The sequence below is a fragment of the Leiobunum rupestre genome, chromosome 9 (genome assembly GCF_980474605.1).
Source record: "Leiobunum rupestre chromosome 9, qqLeiRupe1.1.hap1, whole genome shotgun sequence".
Lineage (NCBI taxonomy): Eukaryota > Metazoa > Arthropoda > Arachnida > Opiliones > Sclerosomatidae > Leiobunum > Leiobunum rupestre.
In genome coordinates this window covers 37,982,070-37,999,816 of record NC_143392.1, presented here as the reverse complement: position 1 = coordinate 37,999,816, position 17,747 = coordinate 37,982,070, and the positions used below count along the sequence as shown (strand labels likewise).

General features: G+C 43.7%; 1 protein-coding gene across 3 annotated transcripts; it reads left to right on the top strand.

Moving 5' to 3' along the window:
* The first annotated feature begins 567 nt into the window (after positions 1–567).
* Positions 568–8,803, top strand: Usp2 (Ubiquitin specific protease 2). Of its 3 annotated transcripts, none has more exons than XM_090158464.1 (7): positions 568–807; positions 1,789–1,914; positions 2,041–2,394; positions 2,926–4,227; positions 4,790–4,894; positions 5,753–5,830; positions 8,602–8,803. In XM_090158464.1, the coding sequence occupies exons 2-7, from the start codon at positions 1,871–1,873 to the stop codon at positions 8,690–8,692; spliced, it is 1,974 nt and encodes a 657-aa protein (XP_090014590.1). In that variant the 5' UTR covers positions 568–807; positions 1,789–1,870; the 3' UTR covers positions 8,693–8,803. The 3 variants fall into 3 exon arrangements, with proteins under 3 accessions (XP_090014590.1, XP_090014592.1, XP_090014591.1); XM_090158465.1 differs by lacking the exon at positions 568–807 and adding an exon at positions 833–1,067; XM_090158466.1 differs by lacking the exons at positions 4,790–4,894; positions 5,753–5,830; positions 8,602–8,803 and having other exon boundaries at positions 572–807; positions 2,926–4,413.
* The last annotated feature ends 8,944 nt before the right edge of the window (positions 8,804–17,747 follow it).

The window sequence follows — 17,747 nt, the reverse complement described above, 5'->3', positions numbered from 1 at the left end:
AATTTCATATTCGTAATTTAGCTTGGTAAATTTAAATGAAGTAAAGATTGAAGAAAATGATAAAATATTCAACTTTTTAAATATTCCAGAAATTTTTAAATGAAAATAAATAATAAATAAGGCCCGTGTAAATATCCTAAACTTAGTCAATTTGAAACTTTGAACACGGCTTAATTATTAAAGATGATTATAAAATTATTACAGTGATTAAAATTTCAATAGCTTGTAGCGTGAAAATTCCCACTGGTTTTATCAAAGGGTAAATAATTCTTTGGACGGGGTAAAAACGAAAGTGGGATAAACCTACATACTCGTATGGCGTAGGCTAAATGTTACGCGAGGGATAGCGGTTTCGGGGTATAGTCGAATAAACGTCAGTCGACAGTAGGTACAAAGTTAGGATAGCCTCGACTTCGTCTTTGTTTTTGCCTCACGTCTATAATTATTGAAACGTTCTCTATTTTCGGGCGAGGAGAAGGAACTTTCAGAATCCTCGAGCCAGTTTTATTTTCGCCTCGTGTTTTGTGACTGTGCAAAAATCCGTCGACGAGGCCAGAGGTAGCGGCGTCAGCTACGTCGCTATACTTGGCACAGTTTCTCGACGACCGCGTTCTCATTTCCAACTGCCAACCAAGGTTCAAAAGGGGAGGCGACTGTTTTTTGCCAGTTTGCTAAGCGCGACTCGCAACCGGCAGCAGCTTCGATCCGCTCTCTAAAAAGATCCACGATTTCCGGCGTAGTTTACCGAGCGGATATGTTAAACAATTACTTCGTCGTCTCAGTGCCAATTTGGATTAAAATTTAAAGGTAGGTTCCATTTCCGTACTACGAACGCAGCCCGATTTGGTCGCTTTGGAAAGGTTGGAAATTTCTCAGAATCGAAACTCCCACGCGTTACTATAGCTAGGAGACAGAAAGGTCTCGAATATTGGTACAAAAAGTGATTCATATTTTATAAATAATCTTCCGTACAAAAATATTAATTCCGTTTGAAATTGGTTGAGTTAAGTTGTTTAACCTTGCACTGCACGTACCTTTTTAAGACGGGGCTTATAAAACCAGGTTAAGTAAGTCAAAGTTTATTTTTTATGGTACAGTTCGTTTTAAAGTGTACATTGATTAAATATACGGAGTTTAAACCCGCTTGCGTAAGTTAAATGGGTCTATAGTAACTAATACCATAAGTAACATAATAACAATGAGTATGGCAATTAGCCAAAATTAACACCGAACTGATTTTCATAGTTATCAATATTTTGTTCAACAGAGCCCCCTAGTGTATATGGACAAAGCTAAATATATTACTACCAAGGACGAATCAGCTAGGCTAATACTCAAGGCACCACCCTAGGTCCCTAATAATCAAGGCACCACCCTAGGCCCAAGTCATCTAGCGACATTTATTGCCTTTAATTCAGGTGACCGGGTTACAATTCGTAGGAGGGTGGTGGCAAGCCCTTCATAACACGCGAGCCAACAGCTTACTATTACCTCTACAAGTTTTTATGGAAAGGGGAAAGCGAACACCTGTGGAGAAAACCCCTTTAGCCAGTGTGGCGAGAACAACGTTTATGAAAGCAATTTAACATAAAAACAATAGGAAGTGTCATACTTATAGTTATTACGTTAATTTCGTGAATACTAACTACGTATCGAATATTAATAAAAAATTAGTTCAAAATTAATGTTTAAATCCATTCAAACGAATACATTAAAAACTGACTAATAACTTATCTATTAGAATCCCGAGTTTCTGAACAGCCTTTCGTGTCTTTGGTTTTTCAAAAGGAACCCAAGCTGAACAATTAACGATGATCAGAGGCGGCTAAAGTACCGAGACGAAAATTAGAAGAGTCCGTAATCAGCAACAATGCCAGTCGCATCGTCTCCTCTTCTCACTGAGAGACCGCCCAGGTACGAATACAAAAGAGTCTTTACTTTCCCTTCGTATTAGACCATCCATTCTCGAAGACAGTCCGCCCTAAGTGTCCCCTTATTTACGTCTAAAGTGAAAAAATCTTTTATCCTTAAACGTCGCAGGTCTTTTTCGACGGAATCCAATTACTCTTCGTCGGTGCGTTCTCGATATCGACCCAGCTCCACCGTCGACTACACTAGCAGCAGCGTCTCTTCATCGGCTTCGAGCGGATACACGCCGACCTATCGATCCCGCTACACTTCATCCATCAGCAACAGCGTCTCGTCCAAGTACGGCAGTTCCCCCGTCACGACTTCCTCCTTGACTGTCGGCAAGTACTCGTCGAGCCGCTCCACCAGCCCTTCTTCCTCTTCGAGCAGGTACTCCAACGACTACTCGAGCTCCGCTATCAGCAAATACGCTTCCGAAGTCGCCAGTCGACATGCCACGGACTCCTCGTCTTTGCCACCCACCACGTAAGAAACCAATCTTTCGTAGTCAAATCTTCGGAGACCCGCGGTTATTGGCTCAAATCGGACGATGCGTGGGATGGGAGGATGCCCGGAAGTTGGATGACATTCTTGGGACTGACGAGAGTAATCCAACTCATTGTAAACTTTTCGAGAGGATGGAAATGAAAAATTGGGAATTTGGGATTTGATTCACCCAACTAAGGATCAGTATTGTCGAGTTCATTTCTTCCTGGCTTTGAAGTCACTTTCTTTGATTCGAAGGGAAAAACTACAAAGTTTCAATTGGTTTTCTTTTTCTTTCATCCAAAGAGAAGTTAAAAGGATGATAGGCTTAATTGCGACAGACATTTTGCCTCAAATGTATTTGTCAAATGAACCCATACTCTCTGAAATGTTCCGCGAAATTGAACTTTCAACTAGTCAATCTTTAACGAGCCAATGAAGCGATTTCTGACGAGTACCCCTTCAACGTTATAAGCGCGGGATAGAGATCCCGTTACTAGAAAGTATATTAATTATTCTCATATTTTGCAGAAGCAGATACTCTTCCACCAGAAGCGTCTTGTCGTCACCGCAACTGACCCGTCGAAGAGACAGCGCCTATGACCGTGGATACCAAACGCTTCCCAGGACGTTCAGCGTCTCCAGAAGCAGTCGGGACACGTCCCCAACGTCCACATCCGGCAGGGGAACCCTCTCGGAGGTTGGCAGTCCGAAGTCCTACTCTCCGGTGGTCAGCAGGCGATCATCGAGAAGCGACCTCTACGGCTCGAGCCGCTACTCGAGAGCGGGTAGCTACGCCGACGATGTGACCTCCAGCGAGTCGAAACCGGCGGGGTTGAGAAATTTGGGAAACACTTGCTTCATGAACTCGGTAATTCAGTGCCTTTACCGAACGCGTCCTTTGCAAGAGTATTTGGTCAATCAGAGATACACGTCGGACATTAACACGACGACCAGCACCATGAAGGGCGATCTGGTCAAGCATTTCGCGAATATGCTCAAGGAACTGGCCAACAGCGACGCGACGGCGGTAAGTTCGCTGGACTTTAAGAGACAGATCGAGCGATTCGCTCCTCGCTTCACTGGTTACAGTCAACAGGACGCCCAAGAGTTCTTGCGCTACTTGGTCTTCGGCATCCACGAAGACGTCAACAGAGTCACGGGAAAGCCACCCATCTACACCACCGACATCGACGACAACTTGTCCGATTCCCAAAAGGCGGTGCAAGCTTGGAAACGATATACGTCAGGAAACGATAGCAAAATGGTGGATCTCTTCGTTGGACAACTGAAAAGTACCCTGACGTGCACCACTTGCGGGTACAAATCCGTCACCTTCGACCCCTTCTGGGATCTGTCGCTGCCCATCCCGAGATCCGTCGGCCGGGTGACAATCAACCAGTGCCTCGCGTCGTTCGTGGAAGAGGAACGACTGGACGGTGACGAGAAACCCACTTGTTCCAGGTGCAAAGAGAGGAGAGTTTGCACCAAGAGCTTCAGCATTCACAAGCTGCCAGATATTTTGGTGCTTCATTTGAAACGATTCTCGCCGGGCGAACGCTACAGGGCCAAGCTGAGCAATCTGGTCGAATTCCCTGTGGATTCCTTGGACGTGAGTCGTTTCGTGTCGCCCGACTGCCATCCGTCCAAGTACCGTCTGTACGCCGTGTCCAACCACCGGGGCACGCCGCTGTCCGGCCACTACACCGCTTATTGCCAGCGTCCCGGAGACGCTCAATGGCACCTGTACGACGACACGCGCGTCACTACGGCCAACGAGACCGAAATCGTCACTGAAGACGCCTATATTCTTTTCTATGAACAGAACGGACGGTAAAGATAATTATTCGAAATTAAAATTTTATCATTATTTTTCTTCTTCTTACGATTTTGAAATAGTGAATCGCGCGCCGCATTTTAAAATAATATACCGATTGTTGATGTACAATATTTATAAGCAAAAATTATTATGCAAAGATTTATAATGATAAGAAAGTATGATTAAACATTTGCAGGTTTTACCAGTCGCTTTATCACTTTCGTTTATTTATTATTCTTCAAAAAAAGTGGACGGAGTCAATTTCGACCATACTCCTAATTGGTTGAATAGGAAGTGCTAAATTTATAACATTTTCAATCAATGTAAAGTTATGTCGTTTTTTTATATAACTTAAACGTAAACTTGGGAGGGCGGAGTCAATTATGACCATACTTTTAATTGGTTGAATATGAAGCGCGAAATTTACGTCATTTTCAATTAATGACTGCATTATTACCTAAGCTACCGGTAATCAATTTTCGATATTTTGAAAATCACGCGACCCTCAAACGATATTACCTCGTTCGCTAACCCAGATTGAAAACGCAAATGTTGATTATGAAATTCTCCCATAAGGTCGAGACAATTTAAACCAAGGGTAAAGAAAATTATCTTTCACACTTTAAGAGTGGATGCGCCTCTCGTGGAAAATTACGCGAGAAGCAAATTGAATAATAATTGGTAAGTTTTCGGAACAACTACGATTATGCCTCGCCCTAAAACCTATACTATACAGTGATACTATTAATACTCTACCCATGGAAGTACCCGAGGCGTTTATTGCCGATTTTGTTCAAAGTAGAGGTCGGCGGAACAAATAAATTACCCGCAAAAATTTCAATTAATCATTAAAATTAGTATTATTTGTTTTATACGAATAAATTATACGAATAAACAACGATTTAACATGCAAAATTAATAATTTTTTTCGAATATTTCTGAATAATTCTCGGTTATGGATAAATATAAACAATCGTATAATTTCTTATTCAAACGCCGACCTCTAGTTCAAAGTCGGGCGTAATGTAGACCTACCTGAGATATCAAATTTCCCAAAAGGAGACGTTGCACTACCCATTCGAAACGTTTTTGACCACTTAAAACAAAAAATTTCCATTTAAAAAAGCATGCGATTTTCTCGGTTTCAACTACGAAAATTTAAAAAAAAAAAACATTTTAATTAAAATGGTTTTTTTAAATCGCAAAATGGGTAATTTTAACCATATTTAGGTAAATTTCATCAAGATTGGAACATTTTTAAGGTAAAATTGTAAGAATTTTTGGATAAAATAAGGAATTTTTTTGTTTTAAGTGGTCAAAATCATTTTCGAATGGGTAGTGCAACGTCTCCTTTTGGGAAATTTCATATCTCATTTAGATCTACTTTGAACAAAATCGGCAATAAACACCTCGGGTACTCCCCTTGTAAGTTATCCCGAGTGACACATTTGAAAAAAAAAAACCTTTTCATGAAAGAACGTAATCCATTTCCCCTAAAAAAAGGTTTAATCTACATAAATGTATAATGGATATATTTAGGTTTTGGAGACGGCTCATTCAATGGACTCTGCTCTTCATTCTACTCTTCGTGTTAGTGAAATTCAGGTACTTTTCAGAGTAAGTACCCAAAAAGTATCATACCTTTAAATCACCAAAAAACGTTTCAATTTGAAGGAGCTTTCAGATTATACAACTTTTAAAAACCAATTAGTTTGGCATACCAAACCTGTCCAACTAATTGGCGTTTAGTTAAAGGGAGTATAACCTTTATCGATATTTAGGGAGAAGAGTCCTTCATTCCCCCCGAGCGCGAAAGAAGAAAATTATAGGTGTAGTTTTGGAAGAATTATTAGGATTTTTCAACCTATCATTTTCCTTCTAAATCCGATTATAGTCGATTTTTAACATAAAGCTAAGATAACCTACACGAATAGATTGTTTTTCAAAATATAGTTGGGTTATAACATAACTATATCTCAGTGACTATGTAAATAGTTATTTCAATAGTTAAGATGGTTTTGTTTTAAAATATAACCGTAAAATCAGTAGGTTTTTGAAGTAAAATCATTATATTTAACTAGGCAACTGGCTGCGCTTGTAGGTCATCAATAGCTTGATAGTAGAAGTTCTAGGGGAATTAATTCTACTGATTAACCGAAGCGCCTCGTGTGGATTTTTAGTAAGCTTATCGCACCCTACCAAACTAGGAAGGTCATACTCCCTTTAAGCAGTGTGAACAGGAAACATTCAATAAATAGAGGTGTGCAAATACCATTTTTTGGGGATCGAATCGAATATCAAATATTTTTTCAAAGCACGGCAAATACCAAATCGAATATTTATAACGTCAAATAATTTGGTCGAATATTTTTAGGGCAAAAAATTAGACCAGTTAACTGATCAAATACCAAATAGTTTTTCGAATATCAAATTATTCGACGTATTTGGTTTTCAAATGGCCAAATAGTTTGCATATTTGTCAAAAAAAGTAAATGAAATCACTGTTCATTTTACTTGAAAATAGTTAAACTTGGTAAATCAGTGGTATAATGACGGGCCCGTCCTAAAAGATGGTCTTTTAAATTTTTAATTTTACTTAGCCTTCTCTAAGGCTCTTAATAAAAAACACTGAAGGGGGTCCATTGTCTTAGGCTGCAGGCGGGCCCAGAATTTTATATTACGCCACTGTGGTAAACTCTAACTTACCATTCAAATTAATTCTAATTGTTGTACAAAATGTCTTTATTTTCAACCTTCCTTCGATCAATTTTTTCGATTTGATCAAAATGAGTTAATCGTAACGTACAAAAATATAGTGCATATCAACTTATCAATTATCATACATATTTTAATTGGGTACCATGTCAAAATAATAATAATAATAATAATTAACTAGGCTAATATCCTAGGTACCACTCCAGGACCAAGTCTTCTAGCGACTTTTAACCTTTAGTAACTACTAACTACAATTAAAATCAAAGGACATGCTACATACTTCATAGTTTGCAAACACTTAATTAAAATTTAAAGTTTTTAAATATATGTAAAACGCGAGGGAGCAGATCTTTTGTTACAAATTAAAAAATTGCATTTATATTAATTTTAAATCAATAATTATTAATTTAGTTAACTAAAAATTCTAAACAGAAAAATCCATAAAGTTACTTACTTCAACTTTCCTCCCGGTTTTTAGTTTTGTTTTGGTCTTTTAGACTTGGTTTACGTTTTAGACTCAATTTTAGTTTTACTTTGCTATTCTAGAAAATTCCATAACAAAAGAGAACACGCGAGTAATCTGGCCAATAGGCGCTAGAATAAACAGCTTCTGCCTTTCGCTAAGAAGTTTTAATACAAACGGTATGGACAATGGACGTGCAAGCTACTCTTTATATGGTCCTTGGCGCTGCGGCCTAAAGAGAGGTGCCAGAAATAAGGACTAGTTCGGAAATTTCACTACGCTCTCCTGGGATGGCCTTGAACTTCAACAAATTAGAAAAAGACCCGCGGTTATTCGACCAGTTTGCAAACTATTTGAAAATACCAAATACTTTTTCCCTATCTTTTCGAATATTCGACTATTTGATCCAAATATTCGATTATTCGCGAACTTTTCCAAGCGCTATTCGATTCGACGAATCGAATATTCGATTTGGTATTCGATCGAATTATTTGGTCTGACCAAATATTTTGCACACCCCTAAATCAATATAAAACAAATTTGGTACCAATAAAATTGCATAGTCCGAGTGGTACTTAAGAAAACCTTAAATTGTTTCTTCCAATTTAATTCAAATATACAAAGTTACAGTTTAACTAAAAATACATTAATATTACCATATTATGTGTATAATATTGTTACAGAAGTGTGACACTTCCTATTCTTCACATGCAAAAGTTTTACTGAGAGCGATTCACAACACAGTTTTGCGTCCGCTTGCTAACGCGTCACACGTAGCCTTTGACAGCGCCTCGCTAGGGGGAGATTTTCTTCTTGTGATGACGTCACCCCGTTACTAGCTCTCAGTAAAATATTCCCCAAAGTGACAAACTGATGGAACAATATTATAAACTTATGATATTACATACGCAACATTATTTACTTTTGGTACAAAGTAGAATCTCAAATTTCACATTGAAATAGAAAACGCAACGAATTAAAATAAAAAATTACAAATTTAAAACCGCGATTAGTGATAAAGTGAATTTTGCTTTAAACAAAGATACACTACACCAAAAAGCCTCTTCAAGATTCAAATCGCATGCATCGACGAATAAATAAAAAACAAACTGTACCGGTCGACAGGCCTTTGATTTAAATGTAACCCAACACCGTTTTGAACTATAGGATATTTCAATCCAATTCCATATATATTTTTTTTCTTTTATAGCGAAATTTTCACGTTCCTGAAAAAAAGTTTGAAATCGAGAGATGCCGGGAGTAGAATGGTTGAGGCCAGCACCCCGTATTTCGTCCGATGATCAATCAACATTGTTCCCAACGCGAAAAAAAATGACATTCGATAGGGCAATAATGTTTGGTAAAAAGCGAAATATTTTGGCCCGTGCAAAGAAATAAAAAAATCGCAACCGTACATTATGCCTTCTTATATTACGCTCACATTTACATAATAAAAAGCCCGCGCAAAGGATCGGCACTTTCGTTCGAGAACCGCTCAGCTCGCGGACCGTTAGCGTCATACATAGCTCTCACGTTCGCGAGATTTTGAGAGGCGAAATTATCTCTACTCTCTCTTCGTTCATTTTTGAGAGAAGTAGTTGACTCTCTTCTCATTTCTCTCATTTTTGAGAGGATTCATGGGTTATCTTCACTTTGGTCATTTTTAAGATCGGTGAAATCGACGCTCCTCTCTCTTCGCTCATTTCTGAGAGGCGAAATCGGCACTCCTCTCTCTTCGCTCATTTCTGAGAGGTGAAATTGGCACTCCTCTCTCTTCGCTCATTTCTGAGAGGCCAAAACGGCGCTCCTCTCTCTTCGCTCATTTCTGAGAGGCGAAATCGACACTCCTCTCTCTTCGCTCATTTCAGAGAGGCGAAATCGACAGTTTTCGACACTCCTCTCTCTTCGCTCATTTCTGAGAGGCGAAATCGACATTCCTCTCTCTTCGCTCATTTCAGAGAGGCGAAATCGACACTCCTCTCTCTTCGCTCATTTCAGAGAGGAACACTCCTCTCTCTTCGCTCATTTCTGAGAGGCGAAATCGACACTCCTCTCTCTTCGCCATTTCTGAGAGGTGAAATCGACTCTCCTCTCTCTTCGCTCATTTCAGAGAGGCGAAATCGACACTCCTCTCTCTTCGCTCATTTCAGAGAGGCGAAATCGACACTCCTCTCTCTTCGCTCATTTCTGAGAGGTGAAATCGACACTCCTCTCTCTTCGCTCATTTCAGAGAGGCGAAATCGACACTCCTCTCTCTTCGCTCATTTCAGAGAGGCGAAATCAACACTCCTCTCTCTTCGCTCATTTCAGAGAGGCGAAATCGACACTCCTCTCTCTTCGCTCATTTCTGAGAGGTGAAATCGACACTCCTCTCTCTTCGCTCATTTCAGAGAGGCGAAATCGACACTCCTCTCTCTTCGCTCATTTCAGAGAGGCGAAATCAACACTCCTCTCTCTTCGCTCATTTCAGAGAGGCGAAATCGGCACTCCTCTCTCTTCGCTCATTTCTGAGAGGCGAAATTGGCACTCCTCTCTCTTCGCTCATTTCTGAGAGGCCAAATCGGCGCTCCTCTCTCTTCGCTCATTTCTGAGAGGCGAAATCGACACTCCTCTCTCTTCGCTCATTTCAGAGAGGCGAAATCGACAGTTTTCGACACTCCTCTCTCTTCGCTCATTTCTGAGAGGTGAAATCGACATTCCTCTCTCTTCGCTCATTTCAGAGAGGCGAAATCGACACTCCTCTCTCTTCGCTCATTTCAGAGAGGCGAAATCAACACTCCTCTCTCTTCGCTCATTTCTGAGAGGCGAAATCGACACTCCTCTCTCTTCGCTCATTTCTGAGAGGCGAAATCGACTCTCCTCTCTCTTCGCTCATTTCTGAGAGGTGAAATCGACACTCCTCTCTCTTCGCTCATTTCTGAAAGGCGAAATCGACACTCCTCTCTCTTCGCTCATTTCTGAGAGGCGAAATCGACACTCCTCTCTCTTCGCTCATTTCTGAGAGGCGAAATCGACTCTCCTCTCTCTTCGCTCATTTCTGAGAGGTGAAATCGACACTCCTCTCTCTTCGCTCATTTCTGAGAGGCGAAATCGACACTCCTCTCTCTTCGCTCATTTCAGAGAGGCGAAATCGACAGTTTTCGACACTCCTCTCTCTTCGCTCATTTCTGAGAGGCGAAATCGACATTCCTCTCTCTTCGCTCATTTCAGAGAGGCGAAATCGACACTCCTCTCTCTTCGCTCATTTCAGAGAGGAACACTCCTCTCTCTTCGCTCATTTCTGAGAGGCGAAATCGACACTCCTCTCTCTTCGCCATTTCTGAGAGGTGAAATCGACTCTCCTCTCTCTTCGCTCATTTCAGAGAGGCGAAATCGACACTCCTCTCTCTTCGCTCATTTCAGAGAGGCGAAATCGACACTCCTCTCTCTTCGCTCATTTCTGAGAGGTGAAATCGACACTCCTCTCTCTTCGCTCATTTCAGAGAGGCGAAATCGACACTCCTCTCTCTTCGCTCATTTCAGAGAGGCGAAATCAACACTCCTCTCTCTTCGCTCATTTCAGAGAGGCGAAATCGACACTCCTCTCTCTTCGCTCATTTCTGAGAGGTGAAATCGACACTCCTCTCTCTTCGCTCATTTCAGAGAGGCGAAATCGACACTCCTCTCTCTTCGCTCATTTCAGAGAGGCGAAATCAACACTCCTCTCTCTTCGCTCATTTCAGAGAGGCGAAATCGGCACTCCTCTCTCTTCGCTCATTTCTGAGAGGCGAAATTGGCACTCCTCTCTCTTCGCTCATTTCTGAGAGGCCAAATCGGCGCTCCTCTCTCTTCGCTCATTTCTGAGAGGCGAAATCGACACTCCTCTCTCTTCGCTCATTTCAGAGAGGCGAAATCGACAGTTTTCGACACTCCTCTCTCTTCGCTCATTTCTGAGAGGTGAAATCGACATTCCTCTCTCTTCGCTCATTTCAGAGAGGCGAAATCGACACTCCTCTCTCTTCGCTCATTTCAGAGAGGCGAAATCAACACTCCTCTCTCTTCGCTCATTTCTGAGAGGCGAAATCGACACTCCTCTCTCTTCGCTCATTTCTGAGAGGCGAAATCGACTCTCCTCTCTCTTCGCTCATTTCTGAGAGGTGAAATCGACACTCCTCTCTCTTCGCTCATTTCTGAAAGGCGAAATCGACACTCCTCTCTCTTCGCTCATTTCTGAGAGGCGAAATCGACACTCCTCTCTCTTCGCTCATTTCTGAGAGGCGAAATCGACTCTCCTCTCTCTTCGCTCATTTCTGAGAGGTGAAATCGACACTCCTCTCTCTTCGCTCATTTCTGAGAGGCGAAATCGACACTCCTCTCTCTTCGCTCATTTCTGAGAGGCGAAATCGACTCTCCTCTCTCTTCGCTCATTTCTGAGAGGTGAAATCGACACTCCTCTCTCTTCGCTCATTTCAGAGAGGCGAAATCGACACTCCTCTCTCTTCGCTCATTTCTGAGAGGCGAAATCGACACTCCTCTCTCTTCGCTCATTTCTGAGAGGCGAAATCGACTCTCCTCTCTCTTCGCTCATTTCAGAGAGGCGAAATCGGCACTCCTCTCTCTTCGCTCATTTCTGAGAGGCGAAATTGGCACTCCTCTCTCTTCGCTCATTTCTGAGAGGCCAAATCGGCGCTCCTCTCTCTTCGCTCATTTCTGAGAGGCGAAATCGACACTCCTCTCTCTTCGCTCATTTCAGAGAGGCGAAATCGACAGTTTTCGACACTCCTCTCTCTTCGCTCATTTCTGAGAGGTGAAATCGACATTCCTCTCTCTTCGCTCATTTCAGAGAGGCGAAATCGACACTCCTCTCTCTTCGCTCATTTCAGAGAGGCGAAATCAACACTCCTCTCTCTTCGCTCATTTCTGAGAGGCGAAATCGACACTCCTCTCTCTTCGCTCATTTCTGAGAGGCGAAATCGACACTCCTCTCTCTTCGCTCATTTCTGAGAGGCGAAATCGACTCTCCTCTCTCTTCGCTCATTTCTGAGAGGCGAAATCGACTCTCCTCTCTCTTCGCTCATTTCTGAGAGGTGAAATCGACACTCCTCTCTCTTCGCTCATTTCTGAGAGGCGAAATCGACACTCCTCTCTCTTCGCTCATTTCTGAGAGGCGAAATCGACTCTCCTCTCTCTTCGCTCATTTCTGAGAGGTGAAATCGACACTCCTCTCTCTTCGCTCATTTCAGAGAGGCGAAATCGACACTCCTCTCTCTTCGCTCATTTCTGAGAGGCGAAATCGACACTCCTCTCTCTTCGCTCATTTCTGAGAGGCGAAATCGACTCTCCTCTCTCTTCGCTCATTTCTGAGAGGCGAAATCGACACTCCTCTCTCTTCGCTCATTTCAGAGAGGCGAAATCGACGCTCCTCTCTCTTCGCTCATTTCTGAGAGGCGAAATCGACACTCCTCTCTCTTCGCTCATTTCAGAGAGGCGAAATCGACACTCCTCTCTCTTCGCTCATTTCTGAGAGGCGAAATCGACACTCATCTCTCTTCCCTCATTTCAGAGAGGCGAAATCGACACTCCTCTCTCTTCGCTCATTTCTGAGAGGCGAAATCGACACTCCTCTCTCTTCGCTCATTTCTGAGAGGCGAAATCGACTCTCCTCTCTCTTCGCTCATTTCTGAGAGGCGAAATCGACACTCCTCTCTCTTCGCTCATTTCAGAGAGGCGAAATCGACACTCCTCTCTCTTCACTCATTTCTGAGAGGTGAAATCGACACTCCTCTCTCTTCGCTCATTTCAGAGAGGCGAAATCGACACTCCTCTCTCGTCGCTCATTTCTGAGAGGCGAAATCGACTCTCCTCTCTCTTCGCTCATTTCTGAGAGGTGAAATCGACACTCCTCTCTCTTCGCTCATTTCTGAAAGGCGAAATCGACACTCCTCTCTCTTCGCTCATTTCTGAGAGGCGAAATCGACTCTCCTCTCTCTTCGCTCATTTCTGAGAGGTGAAATCGACACTCCTCTCTCTTCGCTCATTTCTGAGAGGCGAAATCGACACTCCTCTCTCTTCGCTCATTTCTGAGAGGCGAAATCGACTCTCCTCTCTCTTCGCTCATTTCTGAGAGGTGAAATCGACACTCCTCTCTCTTCGCTCATTTCAGAGAGGCGAAATCGACACTCCTCTCTCTTCGCTCATTTCTGAGAGGCGAAATCGACACTCCTCTCTCTTCGCTCATTTCTGAGAGGCGAAATCGACTCTCCTCTCTCTTCGCTCATTTCTGAGAGGCGAAATCGACACTCCTCTCTCTTCGCTCATTTCAGAGAGGCGAAATCGACACTCCTCTCTCTTCGCTCATTTCTGAGAGGCGAAATCGACACTCCTCTCTCTTCGCTCATTTCTGAGAGGCGAAATCGACACTCATCTCTCTTCGCTCATTTCAGAGAGGCGAAATCGACAGTTTTCGACACTCCTCTCTCTTCACTCATTTCTGAGAGGTGAAATCGACACTCCTCTCTCTTCGCTCATTTCAGAGAGGCGAAATCGACACTCCTCTCTCTTCGCTCATTTCTGAGAGGCGAAATCGACTCTCCTCTCTCTTCGCTCATTTCTGAGAGGTGAAATCGACACTCCTCTCTCTTCGCTCATTTCTGAAAGGCGAAATCGACACTCCTCTCTCTTCGCTCATTTCTGAGAGGCGAAATCGACTCTCCTCTCTCTTCGCTCATTTCTGAGAGGTGAAATCGACACTCCTCTCTCTTCGCTCATTTCTGAGAGGCGAAATCGACACTCCTCTCTCTTCGCTCATTTCTGAGAGGCGAAATCGACTCTCCTCTCTCTTCGCTCATTTCTGAGAGGTGAAATCGACACTCCTCTCTCTTCGCTCATTTCAGAGAGGCGAAATCGACACTCCTCTCTCTTCGCTCATTTCTGAGAGGCGAAATCGACACTTCTCTCTCTTCGCTCATTTCTGAGAGGCGAAATCGACTCTCCTCTCTCTTCGCTCATTTCTGAGAGGCGAAATCGACACTCCTCTCTCTTCGCTCATTTCAGAGAGGCGAAATCGACACTCCTCTCTCTTCGCTCATTTCAGAGAGGCGAAATCGACACTCCTCTCTCTTCACTCATTTCAGAGAGGCGAAATCGACACTCCTCTCTCTTCGCTCATTTCAGAGAGGCGAAATCGACACTCCTCTCTCTTCGCTCATTTCTGAGAGGCGAAATCGACACTCATCTCTCTTCGCTCATTTCAGAGAGGCGAAATCGACAGTTTTCGACACTCCTCTCTCTTCGCTCATTTCTGAGAGGTGAAATCGACACTCCTCTCTCTTCGCTCATTTCAGAGAAGCGAAATCAACACTCCTCTCTCTTCGCTCATTTCAGAGAGGCGAAATCAACACTCCTCTCTCTTCGCTCATTTCAGAGAGGCGAAATCGGCACTCCTCTCTCTTCGCTCATTTCTGAGAGGCGAAATCGACACTCATCTCTCTTCGCTCATTTCAGAGAGGCGAAATCGACAGTTTTCGACACTCCTCTCTCTTCGCTCATTTCTGAGAGGCGAAATCGACACTCCTCTCTCTTCGCTCATTTCTGAGAGGTGAAATCGACACTCCTCTCTCTTCGCTCATTTCAGAGAGGCGAAATCGACACTCCTCTCTCTTCGCTCATTTCAGAGAGGCGAAATCAACACTCCTCTCTCTTCGCTCATTTCAGAGAGGTGAAATCGACACTCCTCTCTCTTCGCTCATTTCTGAGAGGCGAAATCGACAGTTTTCGACACTCATCTCTCTTCGCTCATTTCAGAGAGGCGAAATCGACACTCCTCTCTCTTCGCTCATTTCTGAGAGGCGAAATCGACACTCATCTCTCTTCGCTCATTTCAGAGAGGCGAAATCGACAGTTTTCGACACTCCTCTCTCTTCGCTCATTTCTGAGAGGTGAAATCGACACTCCTCTCTCTTCGCTCATTTCAGAGAGGCGAAATCGACACTCCTCTCTCTTCGCTCATTTCAGAGAGGCGAAATCGACAGTTTTCGACACTCCTCTCTCTTCGCTCATTTCTGAGAGGTGAAATCGACACTCCTCTCTCTTCGCTCATTTCAGAGAAGCGAAATCAACACTCCTCTCTCTTCGCTCATTTCAGAGAGGCGAAATAAACACTCCTCTCTCTTCGCTCATTTCAGAGAGGCGAAATCGGCACTCCTCTCTCTTCGCTCATTTCTGAGAGGCGAAATCGACACTCATCTCTCTTCGCTCATTTCAGAGAGGCGAAATCGACAGTTTTCGACACTCCTCTCTCTTCGCTCATTTCTGAGAGGCGAAATCGACACTCCTCTCTCTTCGCTCATTTCTGAGAGGTGAAATCGACACTCCTCTCTCTTCGCTCATTTCAGAGAGGCGAAATCGACACTCCTCTCTCTTCGCTCATTTCAGAGAGGCGAAATCAACACTCCTCTCTCTTCGCTCATTTCAGAGAGGTGAAATCGACACTCCTCTCTCTTCGCTCATTTCTGAGAGGCGAAATCGACAGTTTTCGACACTCATCTCTCTTCGCTCATTTCAGAGAGGCGAAATCGACACTCCTCTCTCTTCGCTCATTTCTGAGAGGCGAAATCGACACTCATCTCTCTTCGCTCATTTCAGAGAGGCGAAATCGACAGTTTTCGACACTCCTCTCTCTTCGCTCATTTCTGAGAGGTGAAATCGACACTCCTCTCTCTTCGCTCATTTCAGAGAGGCGAAATCGACACTCCTCTCTCTTCGCTCATTTCAGAGAGGCGAAATCGACAGTTTTCGACACTCCTCTCTCTTCGCTCATTTCAGAGAGGCGAAATCAACACTCCTCTCTCTTCGCTCATTTCAGAGAGGTGAAATCGACACTCCTCTCTCTTCGCTCATTTCTGAGAGGCGAAATCGACACTCATCTCTCTTCGCTCATTTCAGAGAGGCGAAATCGACAGTTTTCGACACTCCTCTCTCTTCGCTCATTTCTGAGAGGCGAAATCGACACTCCTCTCTCTTCGCTCATTTCAGAGAGGCGAAATCGACACTCCTCTCTCTTCGCTCATTTCTGAGAGGCGAAATCGACACTCCTCTCTCTTCGCTCATTTCAGAGAGGCGAAATCGACACTCCTCTCTCTTCGCTCATTTCTGAGAGGCGAAATCGACACTCCTCTCTCTTCGCTCATTTCTGAGAGGTGAAATCGACACTCCTCTCTCTTCGCTCATTTCAGAGAGGTGAAATCGACACTCCTCTCTCTTCGCTCATTTCTGAGAGGCGAAATCGACACTCCTCTCTCTTCGCTCATTTCTGAGAGGTGAAATCGACACTCCTCTCTCTTCGCTCATTTCTGAGAGGCGAAATCGACACTCATCTCTCTTCGCTCATTTCAGAGAGGCGAAATCGACACTCCTCTCTCTTCGCTCATTTCTGAGAGGCGAAATCGACACTCATCTCTCTTCGCTCATTTCAGAGAGGCGAAATCGACAGTTTTCGAAACTCCTCTCTCTTCGCTCATTTCTGAGAGGTGAAATCGACACTCCTCTCTCTTCGCTCATTTCAGAGAGGCGAAATCGACACTCCTCTCTCTTCGCTCATTTCAGAGAGGCGAAATCAACACTCCTCTCTCTTCGCTCATTTCAGAGAGGCGAAATCGGCACTCCTCTCTCTTCGCTCATTTCTGAGAGGCGAAATCGACACTCATCTCTCTTCGCTCATTTCAGAGAGGCGAAATCGACAGTTTTCGACACTCCTCTCTCTTCGCTCATTTCTGAGAGGCGAAATCGACACTCCTCTCTCTTCGCTCATTTCTGAGAGGCGAAATCGACACTCATCTCTCTTCGCTCATTTCAGAGAGGCGAAATCGACAGTTTTCGACACTCCTCTCTCTTCGCTCATTTCTGAGAGGTGAAATCGACACTCCTCTCTCTTCGCTCATTTCAGAGAGGCGAAATCGACACTCCTCTCTCTTCGCTCATTTCAGAGAGGCGAAATCAACACTCCTCTCTCTTCGCTCATTTCAGAGAGGTGAAATCGACACTCCTCTCTCTTCGCTCATTTCTGAGAGGCGAAATCGACAGTTTTCGACACTCATCTCTCTTCGCTCATTTCAGAGAGGCGAAATCGACACTCCTCTCTCTTCGCTCATTTCTGAGAGGCGAAATCGACACTCATCTCTCTTCGCTCATTTCAGAGAGGCGAAATCGACAGTTTTCGACACTCCTCTCTCTTCGCTCATTTCTGAGAGGTGAAATCGACACTCCTCTCTCTTCGCTCATTTCAGAGAGGCGAAATCGACACTCCTCTCTCTTCGCTCATTTCAGAGAGGCGAAATCGACAGTTTTCGACACTCCTCTCTCTTCGCTCATTTCAGAGAG

Excerpts from the sequence above, each read along its gene's own strand:
- Usp2 (XM_090158464.1), top strand. The coding sequence starts at position 1,871 with ATGCCAGTCGCATCGTCTCCTCTTCTCACTGAGAGACCGCCCAG. Across the intron at positions 4,895-5,752 it reads AGCAAATTGAATAATAATTG|GTTTTGGAGACGGCTCATTC; the intron begins GTAAGTTTTCGG and ends GGATATATTTAG. Across the intron at positions 5,831-8,601 it reads AAATTCAGGTACTTTTCAGA|CGAAATTTTCACGTTCCTGA; the intron begins GTAAGTACCCAA and ends TTTCTTTTATAG.